General features: G+C 38.9%; 1 protein-coding gene across 1 annotated transcript in view; it reads left to right on the top strand.

Moving 5' to 3' along the window:
* The window catches only part of OPHN1 (oligophrenin 1), a 279618-nt gene that overhangs the window by 433 nt on the left and 263575 nt on the right, over positions 1 to 15610 (top strand). Inside the window, exon 2 of the mRNA XM_054574254.1 lies at positions 17 to 187. Within this exon, the coding sequence (XP_054430229.1) occupies positions 34 to 187 (154 nt within the window). The 5' untranslated portion in view covers positions 17 to 33. The remainder of the gene's footprint in view (positions 1 to 16; positions 188 to 15610) is intronic.

Here is a 15610-nt window from a genome sequence, read left to right as displayed (position 1 = left end):
TCTTTTTTCCTTCCAGCCCCCGCCATCAGAACCATGGGGCATCCTCCTCTGGAGTTCAGCGACTGCTACCTGGACAGCCCCAATTTCCGCGAGAGGCTGAAGTGTTATGAGCAGGAGCTGGAGAGGACCAATAAATTCATCAAGGACGTGATCAAAGACGGCAACGCGCTTATTAGCGCAATGAGAAGTAAGTAGAAGGCTTCGATGTGGTGCTTCCTTGATCCGGTGGCTCTGGCCTTTAAGTTCTTCCACACAGCAGGGGGAAAGGAGGTTGTAGAACATTGGGCCTTTTCCTTTAGTGGACTTGACCTTTTAAGACAGGATCTATAGTGGGCCTCGGACCCTGTGCCTCTGCTTGTTGTTCGAAAGGGACAATCTGCCTGTACAATCAGACATGTTAAGCACCCATGCTTGTTCTAAGGGGACATCCAAGCTGATCAAGTAACTGCCCCAGCACCTCCTAAAGAATTGGGAGTTAAGGTTAATAGCCTGAGCAGTGGTTTTGTCCTGGTCTCTAGGTGTGTGGGGACAGTAAAACATTCCCGGGGCAAGTTACTTTTCTAAAGAAAGCACCTTTGCCCAGTGATTTTTTTTTAAGTTACTGAGCTATAGTTTTGGTTAAGGTCAGTCTAAGCTCAGATGGCCTCACATGCCACTGAATTCTGCTTGAGGGTGGAACAAACAAAGACCTGTCTAGTCCCTGGCATAAGGAGCCCAGCCCCCAGGGAGAAAATTACAGAGCTAAGGTTGGCAGCCATGAGACGCAAGGAACCTCACCTAGCTTGGCTTTCCCAGTGGCCACAGCTGACAGCTGTGGGACTCCCCCTCCCTTCCTACTGTGTGTAGAGTTTTTATTCCTGCTAGTTGGCAGAAGGTTTGGAGTAAGAGAAAGAATAATAAACATCCCCACCAAGAGTGCAGGCAAACCAACCCTTTGTGCCAAAAGTATATACCCAGAAGAGTGGATGATAGCGATTGGGTGCAGTGATGATTATTTTTTTCTTTTCTTGCCTGAAAGATGATTGTGAAAAATAAAGTCAGACTCACTGGCAAAAGTGCCCTGTATGCTTATGACTATGTTCTGAGTGGATTCATTCCAAACATACTCCATCTAGGTGCAGTGTGCAGACCTTCATAAAGCAGATGCAGACAACCAAGAGCAGGGAGAAAGGCTTGGAGTGTCAGCCTAGTGGTAACTTCTGCCGGCTGGGATTTGTTGTGTAGCTCTTCCGATTTGTCCCTTGGAGTCTGGGCTTTCCTGGCACATGCTGTCTGCTTGATTTAGTCAGGATATATAAATTCTCAAAGTGCCTGCTGGTCATTTGAATGAATTTGCTCATTTAAAGGTTTGTCCTGTTGGCCCAAACAAGAGTGAACTCTTGGCAGCACCTTAAAGTTGGGGTATTTGATGTTGATCCTTTGAGACTTACAGGCCAGGCTTTGGGGTGTGTCTGCACTGAAGAGTTCATTGAGAGGTTAAAGATATGCAGGTAATGCCACAAAAGTAGTTAGAAAGGTGAGGGTTCACCAAAAGGAAAAGGTAGGGAATGTTCCGATATTCTTTTTATTTACTTATTACAGTAAACTGCTTGGTGCAGTATCCACAGTCAACTGAAGCGCCTCACAAGGCCCAGGAAGGGAGTGGCTTTGTGAAGTCTACCGTAAGTTCAAAGTGGTTGTGCTAAAAACTAAAAAATGATCAGCTAAGGCACATCAGAGAGATTAAGATTCATAAGAAAAAAAAACTGTTCCATAAAACAGTTGAGGAAGGGCAAAAGTTTTGTAAGCTAGGACAAGTTGTGTTTTTTTTTTTTTTATTCTTTCCTTTTCTGAGACTGAACGTGGTAAGGGTCAACAATTATGCAGACCTACACCTTGGAATACACGCAAAAGATCCAAGAGATAATTTGGCGCTGGGGGCTTCTCGATATTTATGTTGGTTTTCTGTTTCTGAGTATACATAGAAAGCCCAAAATAGGACAGGTAGGAAATAAAACCCAGTAGCTAACCCACATTCCATTTCTTTCCTTTAAGTTGCATGATTCTAAAAACGTGATTAGCAAGAGGCAAAGCCATGATGTATTTCAGTGTGTTGACCACAGTAATGTTTATACTCCCACTCTGCTTCCTCATGCTGTGCTAGCTGGGCGATGGTTTGAGTCAGTGGGGTGGGAGGAAAACAAATGTAGGCTCTTGCTTTGTGTGGAGGAAAAAGGAGAGGAAAACACTGGGAATTGGATTTCTTTTTTTTTAACTTTTATTTTTATCGTTGACACTATTATAGATGCTCCCCTTCCCCGCCGCCCCCAGCATTGCTCACCTCCACCCACCTGCCACCCTCTTTCCACCTAGTTATCCCCACACTTGTATTTATGTTATATATATATATATATTTTTTTTTTTTGCTGAATACCTTCATCTTCTTTAATCCAGTCCTGCAACCCCTCTCCCCTCTGACAGCTGTCAGTCTGTTCCATGTATTCATGCCTCTGTTTTGATTTTGTTCATCAGTTTATTTTGTTGGTTAGATTCCACATACAAGTAAAGTCATATGGTATTTGTCTTTCACTGACTGGCTTATTTCACTTAGCATAATAATCTCCAGGTCCATCCATGCTGTCACAAAAGGTAAGACTTCTTTTTTTATGGCCGTGAGTATTCCATTGTGTAAATGTCCACAGTTTTTTGATACACTAATCTACTGATGGGCACCTGGCTATTGTAAATAATGACGCAATCAACATAGGGGTGCATGTATTCTTTCAAATTAGTGTTTTGGATTTCTTAGGATATCGGGAATTGGATTTCTAAGACTTGGGTTACCATCTTGGCTTCACCATCTTGGGATAAGGTTGCACAAACTACTTTGTCTGTAAAGTGGGGGTAGTTATACCCACCTCACAGGGTTGTTGTGAGGCTCCAAGGAATTAATGGATTATGAGTGCTTTATAAATGGAAACAGCTAAATATTGTAAGTTGTTTTGATACATCTTCAGTTTAATAATATATCTGCTGATGAATATGTGCCTGTCAGGAGGTTTCTGAATGGAAATGTATCAACAGATGTAGTTGGAAACATTTCTTTTTGTTATCGTCTTGTTGGAAAATGTCCCTCCCCACATTGGCATGTCTCAGCAGTTCATTTTGTATGGGTGTGGATTCATTTTGGCAATTGAAATCTGGTATTAAAAGTCAGGAAAATGAGCCCTGGCCAGGATGCTCAGTTGGAGTGTCATCCTGTGCATCAAAAGGTTGTGGGTTCAATTCCCGGTCAGGGCACCTACCTGGGATGTGGGTTTGATCTCTGGTTGGGGGCCCATTCAGGAGGTGACTGACTGACGTTTCTCTCTCACATCGATATTTCTCTCTTCCTCTCCACTGTCTCTCAAATTAATAAAAAACCATAAATCCTTTGGTGAGGATTTTTAAAAAAATTCAGGAAAATAAGTGACACCTTTTTTATTTAATTTATCAAGTTGACCATAGAATCAGATGGCTAGTGTTTCTAGGAGCTAATGAAACATGGTGCATCCTGCTGGGAACCCCTGCTGCAGTTTTTGTGACAGTTGTTAGCCCAGAGGGGACTCGATTCTTACATTTATCCTGCTTGTGTCTGATGTAGTACAGAGCTCTAGAGGAGGTTATAGCCACAACTGAGCATGATGCTTAATTTATTAAATGTAGGTCCTGTTTGAATATTTAAATTTACTTAGTTCTGCGCTCAGAGGTAATTGTCTATTAATGATATTCAACATACTTCCCTTGGGGAAATGGTTGATTCCCCCCCCCCTTTAAATGTGATCTATTTATAATTGTTGGAGTACAAGATGAAGATTATAACTTAAAGTAACAAAAATAAAAACACTACCTATCTGAAGGTGAGTAATACTGCCTCTTCTTCTGTTTGTTCTTTGTTTTTATGTTAGGAGTTTTGGTCCCTGATGTGGTTTGAACATTTTCTAAGCACTCAGGTTAGGTAGTACTCAGAACAAGTGGTGTGGCCCCTGCTTACATCCCAGTGGAACAAGAGACACCTAATGAGTGTTATATATAGTTCAATGAACACATGCCATTCATTCAGCAAATATTGTGCGCATACTATATTCAAGTCATTGTTCTCAGGGCTGTCACAGATGTGACAGTGTGAGTCACAGATGGATCCTGCCCTCAAGGAGTTCCCAGACAAGATATAGGTAAAGAATAGTATCATATAAGGTAGTAAATATGGATCAGAGCCATAGGAGTGGCACAGGCGGGCACCATGGTGTGTACCTCAGAGGGAGAGCCCATTTCCCAATGGGAGGACAAGGGAATAGAAAGGAGGAAGGAGCATTGTGATTGGGCAGAATTAATAACCCTTACCACTTGTTTAGCTGTTCCCATGTGCCAGGCATTAACATCTTAGAGCCTTTAAGAGGTAGGGATTATTATTTTCATTTTGTAGATGAGAAAACTGAAGTTAAGTAACTTTCTCAACTAATAAGGGCAGGTGTCTGAATTAGAACCCCGACCTGACTCGAAAGGTCCTGCTTATTTTACTGCACTGTATTCAGGAGAGGGCATTTATTGTAGTACTAATGACACAGAGAATGTAAAGGGACAGCAAATAATTCAGGTCGTCTGGAATATGAAATACAGGAAGGGAGGCTTGGGAGATGAGGGTGGAATGGAAGGTTGAGGTCTTGACCATGGAGGAACTCTTAAATACTTCAGACTTTTTAAAAATTAAATTTATTGGGGGTGACATTAGTTAATAAGACTATATACAGGTTTCAAGTGCACATTTCTTCTTCTTAAAGACTTTATTTTATTTTTTTAGAGAAAAGGAAAGGGAGGGAGAATGAGAGGGAAAGAAACATTAATGTGAAAGAGAAACATCAATTGGCCGCCTGTGTCATGCGGCCCTGACGGGGGACCAAACCTGCAACCCCTGCATGTGCCCTGACTGGGAGTTGAACCAGCGACCTTTCACTTTGCGGGACTATGCCCAATCCACTGAGCCACACCAGCCAGGGCTCAAGTATACATTTCTGTGATACATGATCTGTATATTGTATTGTGTTCACCACCCAGAGTCAAATTTTCCATCATGATATATTTAACCCCTTTTCCCCTACAATACCTCCACCCTTCTTCCCTTTGGTATGAATTTTTGTTTTTCTTGTTTGTTCATTTGTTTCTTTCAGTTTTATATCCCACATATGAGTGAAATCATATGGTTCTTAACTTTTTCTGCATGACTTCTTTTGCTTAGCATGATATTCTCAAGGTCCATCCAGTATTTCATCTTTTCCTATGGCTGAGAAGTATTACATTGTATAGATGTACCACATCTTTATTAAGTCCTCTATTGAAGGATACTTCGATTATTTCCATGTCTTGGGCGCTGTGAATAATCTTGCAATTCACTTTTCTCTATAGGCAGGGAGTACTGAAAACATTTCGGTGGGAGACAGGCGTGACTTGAGCTGTGTTTTATGAAGATTCATCTGAGTCTGATGAGTAAGGTGTTAGCAATTCCACACAAATACTTGTGACTTTTCAGCAATTAATTGGCAGCTTTAACTTTTCTTTGATAGAGCTCAGGGAACTGCATGCCTCTTCTGTAAAGGGTTGTATTTTAGGCTTCGAGGGCCATGCAATCACTGTGGCAATTAATTAATTGCCATTGTTATGAGAAAGCAGCTATAGATAATATGTATGTGAAATGAGAGTCGTTATATTCTAGTAAAACTTTATTGACATTGAAATGCAAATTTCACATAACTTTTACATGTCATGGAATATCATTCTTCCTTTGAATTTTTCAACTGTTTAAAAATATAAAAACCATTATCAGCTCAGCTAGGAAATGTACCAAAATAGGTGGCGGGCTGGGTTTGTCTCACTGGTTGTAATTTGCATACCTTTGGTACAACTGGTTAACCTAAAAAACCTAAATGGATTTTTATTGGTAAGGCAGTGAGTATGCCTATTGGGAGAATATTTCACATTTTCTATCAACTAGTTTTACTTTGGTGTGTTGTTAATTGTGCCCGCTCTGGATTCAGGGATCACAGGCTCAAATGCTGTGAGAGGCCAAGGAGAAAACAGAAAAATATGAAGCTTGTTGAAAGTTGGTTAATAGGGTTGGAGTGATTGGGATGACGTACAGTGGCCTCATCCCATTCAGAAGACTTTACTTTCCTTTTTTAAAAGATGTGCTAGCTAAATAAAATATATTCATAGCCTAAATTCAATTAGGTTGCAACTCCTGAGCTAGATCTAGTTCTATTAGTCAATGAGTCTTGGAATCATCCAGCGGGCTAGGAAGACGGAAGGTGACAGCGTCCAGATAGAGATTTCTCTGGGAAAGTACCACTGGGCACTGTTTGCAAGTGATAAAGGCGGAAGGATGTTATGCTGATGTCGAGATGCCAGGGTATGATGCTAGTTCTGCTTCTAATGGAATCTGGGACTGTGGTAAGGTCTTTTGCTGGGGCCCCAAGCCTGCATCTTTCAAAAAGTGGCGGTAGTTAGGGATCTGTAAGCTCACTTTCAACTCTAACATTCCATGACTTGTTAAATTTCATTTCATATTGTATTTAAATCATTTGGGAAATGAATAACCCGATCACAGCTTCTGACTTTATGCTGACATAAATGTTGATATTTAGTGTTCATGAGAGAGAGTATTTAATTAAACAGGAAAAAATTCAAAATTGAGTGACTGTAAAAAAAACCAAGGATAACCTACCTTGTATGTATGTATGTTTGTATACATAAAAGAGATATCAGAAAAAGAATTATATCATTAAACCTACACATATACATGCACAACCATGCATATATAGGCTGTCTTATACTAATGAAAACATGTCTTTTTCTTAAAGATTTTGTTTTTAGAGAGGGGAAGGGTGGGAGAAGGAGGGGAGAGAAATATCAGTGTGTGATTGCCTCTCACATGCCCCACACTAGGAAGATATTTTGTGCCCTGGACTGGGAATCGAACCAGTGACCCTTTGGTTCACTGGCTGGCACTAAATCCACCAAGCCACACCAGCCAGGGTAAAAATTATGTTTTAAAAGAATATAAAAGATGCATTCTGTACTAAAAATGTACATACAGTTGATAAAGTTGAAATAATATAATTATAATTGGTATAACTTTAACAACCTTGTCTTAATTTTTTGCAAAAATGTTACTTTCTTACATAGTACACTTTTAAAGACAAGAGTTTTAGATGTTTATATTAAGGTGACCTTTTGGGTTGCCTGTTCAGCTCTTGCTTTGATACCTGGGACACCTATCTGGCAAGTGATTGCTTTCCTGGAAGGATGGGTTGATTCCCTGGGGCGAATTTGATACTATATATACTTAGTGGAGCCATCTTTAGCTTGGCACAAAGAGAACCTGGGTGTTAGTTCCAACCCTGCCAACTAGCTAACTATAACATTGAAAAAGCCTTTAGTTTCATCAGCCTACTTTCCTAGTTGTAAAATCAGAGGTTTGGTCAGTGAGCTTCAGGGTTCCTCCTGGCATTAATTATCTGGGCTGCCAACTGTCTTGCTCAAATAGATAGAGCAACCTAAATGGATTCTATCATAAACTTTAGAGCCAATTTATCTTTAACCTGGGAGTGTGGGCAAAGGGAAAAATCTAACTGAATTGTCCAGCATGAGTAGATGACTTGAATTGTGCTATCCTATCTGACTATCCTCTCGATGAATGAATCTTGACAGGTGTTAACCTAATGCCCTTCAGTTCTCTCCTGAATAGCTCTGTAGTGAGGGAGACCAAAACATTTAATCCCTTTGGGGTGGTTGTAGTGCCATGGTATACAGGGAGGAGTTGGTTATGTAATATACATTCTCAGTCAGCAGGCATCTTATCATTATCCCAATGATGCTTAATCAGAGCCTTGAAGTACATGGAGTTATTTTAGATATTCTCCAGAGTAACTCAGATCAATGTGATGAGTATGTCTTATGGTACTGCAGTTAGTAGATATGAAGCAATGTCAAACGGAATTTGGTGGAGATGATATTGACATGTTCACTCAGCAGACCAGATTCCATAGTAGCCGGACTGGGAGTCCTGTGGGAACTAGCGTGGAAAAGTTAACCAAGCCAGCCCTTAAAGGGATGAGGGATGGTGTTGGGAGTGGGGTAGGGAATATTATGGCTTGACCTGCTTATTGAGAAAAGATTTTCAGTCAGGGTTAACAGTGATGAAGGAAAATTACTTTTCAGCTTAATTTTTTATAGCCTCGTTTTTACAGCGTAGCCAAAACCTTTTGTTTAATCTGACATCTGTTTCTGTAATCAGTTACTACAGAAATTTCCTAAAAGCCCATGAGGATGGAAAGATACATGTTTTTCCAGGAGAGTACTCTGGAAATCTTGAGCTGAATTTTTTTCTAGTGGGGTGGATGGCCCTCATGATGCTTTATCTGGCTTGCATCAAGTGCTAAAAGCTTGCATCCTGTAAAGCCAATTCAATAAGGATTTACTAAGCACCTACTCATGTGTCAGGCACTATCCTGGAAATTGGGGATAGAATGGTGAATAAGAATGCTATGGGCTTGCCCTCTTGGAGCATACATTATACATCTAATTACCCACTTCAGTAATTTACTTACAACTGTGAGAAGAGTTGTGAAGAAGATGAGTGTATGAAATATATTCTATCACATAGTACAGAGTAGGGCTTTGTGGAGGGAAAAAGAAGCTAGATCATGGAGATGTAACCATCCATAGGGAAAAAGAATAAACTGACGAGCAAGAGTTCCTAAGTCACAGCCCCCTGTTTTACTATCTTGGTTGTTAATGGCTTTGGCAATGACTCTTTAAGCGAATGAAAAATTTCTCAGAAATAGACAGGGTGTGGTATATATTATGAGACCTTTAGGGAAAATCTAAAGTACCTACTGCTTCCTCCTTTTATAAGTATATTAAAATGTTTTTTTTGGATTGGTAACACATGAACATTGTACCAAATTCAAAAGGTACAAAAGGGAAAATCTTTTCACTCCTCCCTTGTCCAGTTCCCCAGTTCTCTGCCTTAGAGGCAACAACTGACAACTGTTTGTTTATCCTTGGAAAGAGTTTATCCCAGTACTTCTGTCAACTTCTGCTTTCTCAGGATTGTGCTCCATTGTAGGCAAATTCCCAACCACACTGTGGCAAGATTTCTTTAAGATTCTACTTGGAGGGAATGGCTAGCTAAAGATCTCAGAAAATCAACTGCTCCATAAAAGCAAAACAAAAACAAAAACAAACAAAGAAAAAACAACTCTGGCCAAAATTGTCACAATCAACTTTTTCAGAACTCTGGAAATTAGCCAAAAGGCTTGCAACAAACTGAAGGGTATTTATTGATGAAAACATGTTGAACCTCTGAAGCAGCTGGCGTGGTGGCGTTTTAACTTAACCCTTCCCCCCATTCCCTTCTCTAGACCTTTGGGGTAGCCTTGAAAACTGACAGCTGTGGAAATCAGCAGCCCTTTCGGCAACTGAGTGGGAAGACTTAGTTTGTACCTCCTCAAAAACTCACGTACCCATAGTCTTGTCACTATTTAACTTGTTTTAAAGATACCTAGAAAAGTCCCATTCATAGGGCTTCTCATTGCATCATGTGACTTGGAGCTAGCTCAGTGAGAAAAGTTCTGTCACCAGGGTGTCTAACATAATAGTTTCCTGCAGCTATTATACCGGGAGAAGCAAGAGCCTGGCCAAAAACATAAAAAGAAGAAATGGGGAATGAGGTATCCATAGGGGGCTTTGAAAACCTCTGACATATTCATGGGGATCTAGAAGACTGTGTGCATGCTCAGGACTGTGCATGTGCCTAGGAAAGACCCAAGAGGGCCCCAGTTTCTCTTCTCTGGCTGAACCTGAGGTAGAGTTGTAAACTGCCTGAATGAGCATTGAAGGTATGTCCCAACATGCGCATAGTGCCCCTCAGCAAAAGGAGGGAGACTTAATAGTTCAAGTCCCAAAGAAGTTGGACCCTAGGAAGCACACACCAAGGCATGTCATAATTACATCACCCAAGATTAAAGATAAGGAGAGAATCTTAGAAGCAACAAGAGAAAAGGAGACAATTACCTACAAAGGAGTGCCCATAAGGCTATCAGCTTGTTTCTCAAAAGAAACCTTGCAGGCAAGAAGGGGTTGGCAAGAAGTATTCAAAGTCAGGAAAGGCAAGGACCTCCATCCAAGATGACTCTATCCAGCAAAGCTATCATTTAGAATGGAAGGACAGAAAAATGCTTCCCAGATAAGGTAAAGCTAAAGGAGTTCATCATCAACAAGTCCTTATAATATGAAATGTTAAAGGGACTTATCTAAAAAAAGATAAAAAAAAACTATGAACAGTAAAATGACAACAAACTCACAGTTATCAACAACTGAATCTAAAACAAAAACAAAAACAAACTAAGCAAACTAGATCAGGAACAGAATCATAGAAATGGAGATCAGGGGGGTTGGGGAGAGGGAAGAATGGGGGAAAAGGTACAAAGAATAAGCATAAATAGTAGGTACAAGATAGACAGAGGGAGGTTAAGGACAGTATAGGAAATGGAGAAGCCAAAGAATTTATATGTATGACCCACAGACATGAACTAAGGCAAGGGGTGGGAATGCTGGTGGGAGCGGGGTGCAGGGAAGAGGGGAATAAAAGGGAGAAAGAAAATGGGACTACTGTAATAGCATAATCAATAAAATATATATTTAAAAAATTCCATGAATACTGGGAAATAAGGCAAATTATACCTGTGTATTTATGGCTATTTGTCAGTTTTAAAAATTAAAAAAAAAAAATTCACTAGAGTCTACAATAGATTTGAGTTGGATGAAAAAAGAACCACAAAACTTGAAGAGAAGTCAATTGACATTATCCAGTCTGAGCAAAATAAAGAGAAAACAAACAAACAAAAATGAACAGGCCCTGGCTGGGTAGATCAGTTGGTTAGAGAATTCTCCTGATACGTCAAGGCTAAAAGTTCAATCCCCAGTCAGGGCACATACAATAATCAACCAATGAATGCACCAAGAAGTGGAACAACAAATCAGTGTCTCTCTCTCTCTCCTCCCTTTCTTTCACTCTGTCTCTCTAAAATCAATAAAACTGAACATAGGCCCAGAAATTATGGGACACCATCAGGTGTATTAATGTATGCATAATAGGAGTCTCAGCAGGAGGACATAGAAAAGAGCAGAAAGACTATTTGAAAATGTATGGCCAAAAAAAATCTCCAAATTTGATGAGCAACACTAATCTCCAGATCCAAGAAGTGCAATGAAATTGGATAAACTTAAGAAGATCCATGCCTAGATACATTGTAGTCAAACTAGTGAAATCTAAAAACAAAGAGAGAATCTTGAAAGAAGCAAGAGGAAAACAGCTCATCAGATGAATGGGATCCTCAATAAGATCAAGAGATGACTTCTCATCATAAACCATGGAGATCAGAAGGCAATGGGTTGATATATTCAAAGGGCTGAAAGAGAATGTCAACCAGGAATTCTAGATTCATTAAAACTACCCTTCAAGAAATAAGGGAGAAATTAATACATCCTCAGAGAAACAAAAACAAAACCAGAATTTGTCACTAGCAAACTTGCCCTACAAGAAATACTAAGAGTCCTCAGAATGAAATGAAAGAATGATGGACGGTAACTAGAATCTGCACAAAATATTAAGAGTATCAATAGGTGTAACCATATAGGTAGATATAAAAGACAGTATCACTGTCTTTTTCTAGTTACTCCTTTCTTCCCTATCTGATTTGAATGACAACTGCATTAATGCATTAGTTATAAAACTGTGTTGATGAGCTTATGATATATAGAGATGCAATATGTATGACAATATATAGCATAAAAGAGAGTGTGGAAAACAAGTATATTGAAGCAGCATTTCTGTATGGTTTCTAAATTAAGTTAAATTCGTCTGAACTAGATTGTTTTAAGTTAAGATATAATCTCCAAGTCAGCCACTAAGAAAATAACTAAAATATATATTAGAAGAAAAAAACAGGGTATTAAAATAGTACATTAGGTAATATCTATTTAACACAAAAGAAGATTGTAATGGAGGAATATAGAAAAATATAAGCCATGGAAAACAAAGTAAGAGGTAGACATGAATCTTACCTTATCAGTAATTATATTAAATGTGAATGGAATACAGACTGTAATAGAAAGGCAGAGATTAGCAAAATGGATAAATTGATCAAAAATGGATAAATTGATTAAAATATATACTGTTTTTAAGAGATGCATTTTGGGTCCTGGGTGGCGTGGCTCAGTGCATTGAATGCTGGCCTGCAAACCAAAGGGTTGCTGGTTTGATTCCCAGTCAGGGCACATGCCTGGGTTACAGGCCAGGCCCCCGGTAGAGGGTGTGTGAGAGGCAACCACACATTGATGTTTCTCTTCCTCTCTCTCTCCCTCCTTTCCCCTCTCTCTAAAAATAAATAAAATCTTTTTTTTTAAAAAGATACATTTTGGATTCAAAGATACAAATAGGTTGAAAATACAGCCAAAGCTCAGTTCTCGAACATCTCCCATCTCGAACAATTCAGTTCTCGATCAAGTTGATCATGGATAAAATGTCCCAGTTGTCAAACAAAAATTCTGTTCTTCACCTAGTTACCCTTTCATGCTGATACCTATGTGATCAATCACATGCATGATTTGGTTTTTTTAGCAAATTGTGTCTTGAACAGCCTTCTGGAACTAATTAAGTTTGAGAACTGAGGTTCTACTGTAAAAGGATGGAGAAATATAAGAAGCAAACAGTAACCAAAGAGAGTTAGGATGGCTATACTAATATCAGACAAAATAGATATTAAAACAAAATTTTTATGATATACATGGAAAAACATTTTATAATGGTAAAACAGTCAATATATCAGGGAGGTATACAATTATAAATGGAGCCCCAAAATACATGAAGCAATGTGTACAGAATTGAATGGAGGAATAGATACCTAACAATAAATAATTTGGGGATTTTAATATTCTACTTTCAATAACAGATTGAATAGCTGGACATACATCAACAAGAAAATAGAAGACTTGGACAACACTATGAACCAACTAGATCTTTTATATACACCTGTAGAACACTTGACGGCAACAGCAGAATACATATTCTCAAGTGCACATGCAACATTATTCCTCTGCTAGGGCAAAGAACATGCCTGAATATATTTATTCATACAAAGTGTATTCTACAGTGACAGTGAAATGAAATTACAAATCAATGACAGAAGGATAGTTCACAACAGCAGGTAGTTCACAAATACAGGGTAGGGCTAAAGTAGATTTACAGTTGTTCGTATGGAAAATAATGCAATCATTAATAAATAATAATACAAGAATAAACTCTATTTTGTGTACTCACAACTGTAAACCTACCTTTGCCCTACCCTGTATGAGAAAATTAACTGTCATACTCCTAAGTAACCAGTGGGTCAAAGAAGAAATCACAAGGGAAGTTAGGAAACACTTTGTAATGAATGAAAATGAAAACAGCATGCCAAAACTTAGGGGATGCAGCAAAAGCAGTGCTTAGGGGAACATTTATAGCTTTTTTTAAAAAAGCACATTTGGAAATTTAAAAAAAAAATTGTTTTTTCAAAAAAAATTATTTTTTTCAGTCCTCACCCAAGGATGCATTCATTGCTTTTGGTGGGGGGGGGAGGGAGGAAGAAAAAGAGAAATATCAATGTGAGAGAAGCATTGATCTGTTGCCTCCCCAACCTGAGACTGAACCCAAAATGCAGACATGTGCCCTGACCAGGAATCAAACTCACAAATTTTTGGGTTCATGGGACGATGCTCCAGCCAACCAAGCCACACTAGCCAGAGCTGGGGCACATTTATAGCTTTAAAAGCGTACATTAGAAAAGAAGAAACATCACAATTTAATACCCTAACCTTCCACATTAAAAAACTAGAAAAAGATGACCAAATTAATCCCAAAGAAAGTAGAAGGAAAGAAATGATGAAGATTAGAGTGGAATTAAATGAAATAAGGATAGAGAAAACACAAAGAATTTTTTTAAACTTAATCTTTATTGTATTTTTTTCCATTACCATTTAGCCTCCTTATACATCTCTCCCCCAAGTAATCACCACACTGTAGTCCATGAGTCCTTTTTCCTTTTTGCTCCACATAGAAAATTTTTAAAAATTCAGAAGTTGGTTTTCAAAAAGAAAACATTGAGAAACCATTAGCTAGAATGACAAGGACAAAAGAGAAAAGACATTTATTAGCAGCAGGAATGAAGAAGGGGTCACTGCTACCAACATTACAAAAACTAACTCCATACCAATATATTTAGACAAAATGGACAAATTTATAGGAAGACACAAACTATACAAATTTAATGCACAGTAAGTGGAAAATCTGGATAGACCTGTAACAAGTACAGGCATTGATTTAGTAATCAAAAACTGTCCACAAAGAAAAGCCCAGGCATGGATGGCTTCACTGGTGAATTCTTCCAAACTTTTAAAGAGAAATTAGTACACATACTTTGCAAACTCTTCCAAATATTAGAAAAGGAGAGAACACTTAACACATTCTTTGAGGTCAATAGTATTCTAATACCAGAACCGAAGACATCACAAGAAAACCATAGACTAAATTCCCTAAAGAGTATAGATGTAAAAATCCACAACGAAATGCTAGCAAACCAAATCAAGCAACGTATTTAAAAAAATACACCATAAGTAAAAAAATACACACACACACACCCCCCAGCCACCCACCCCATACCCATAAGTAAGTGGAATTTATTCCAGAAATGCAAAGTTAATTTAACATCTGAAAATCAATGTAACTAATGTAATAAAACAAATAATTAGAATAAGGGAAAACCCATAGTGCTAGCAAAATAGATATTTTTTAAAAAGCCCATTACTTTATTATGAAAACATGAAACACTTTAGGTATGTCATGTTTGTGCCTGTGTAGGGCTGGTGCCAAGGGGCAGGAGGTTTTGTGATGCTAATGGGTAAAGAATTTCTTTTGGGGTCATGAAAAGTTTCTAAAATTAGATTGTAATACTTGCACAACTCTGTGAGTATACTAAAACCCACTTAGTTGTACACTTTAATGAGTGAATTTTATGGTATGTGAGTTTTATCTCCAAGCCATTTTTTTAAACATTGTGCTTGGAGAAACAGAGGTACTTGGCTTACATGGTACCTACTCCTTCTTTTGTGTCTTTCTTATAGAACAGACCTGGAGGGTTGTTGAGAAGGTTTCACATCCACTCTGTTGGGTTTATATCTGGGGAAAAGGAAGCCAAGGGAAGGAACTGACCCTTCCGGGACCTAGAGCTAGAGTCTAGGTTGGGACAAGAATCAAATTTCTTGGTTTTCCATCTCAAGGCTCTTTCTGCACTGTCCTCTGAAGCAGCTACCTTGCATCAAAACTGCCTGGATATGCCTTATTGGGGCCGGGGGTGCTTTTGTTTGAAATGACCCAGTTGGCTGCCAAGAACTGTGCCAGCGGAAAGTTTCCTTTTATTCCCTTCCCTGAACCATCGTGGCTGGGATCAGATGGTTTTCCTGTTGAGCAATCTAGCCCCAGATTAATGAGGGTCTG

The sequence above is a fragment of the Pteronotus mesoamericanus genome, unplaced genomic scaffold, assembly GCF_021234165.1.
Source record: "Pteronotus mesoamericanus isolate MK-2021 breed Mesoamerican mustached bat unplaced genomic scaffold, CSHL_Meso_final contig_256, whole genome shotgun sequence".
Classification (NCBI taxonomy): domain Eukaryota; kingdom Metazoa; phylum Chordata; class Mammalia; order Chiroptera; family Mormoopidae; genus Pteronotus; species Pteronotus mesoamericanus.
The sequence above is the reverse complement of the archived record's forward strand: the minus strand, read 5'-3'. Positions and strand labels throughout refer to the sequence as shown.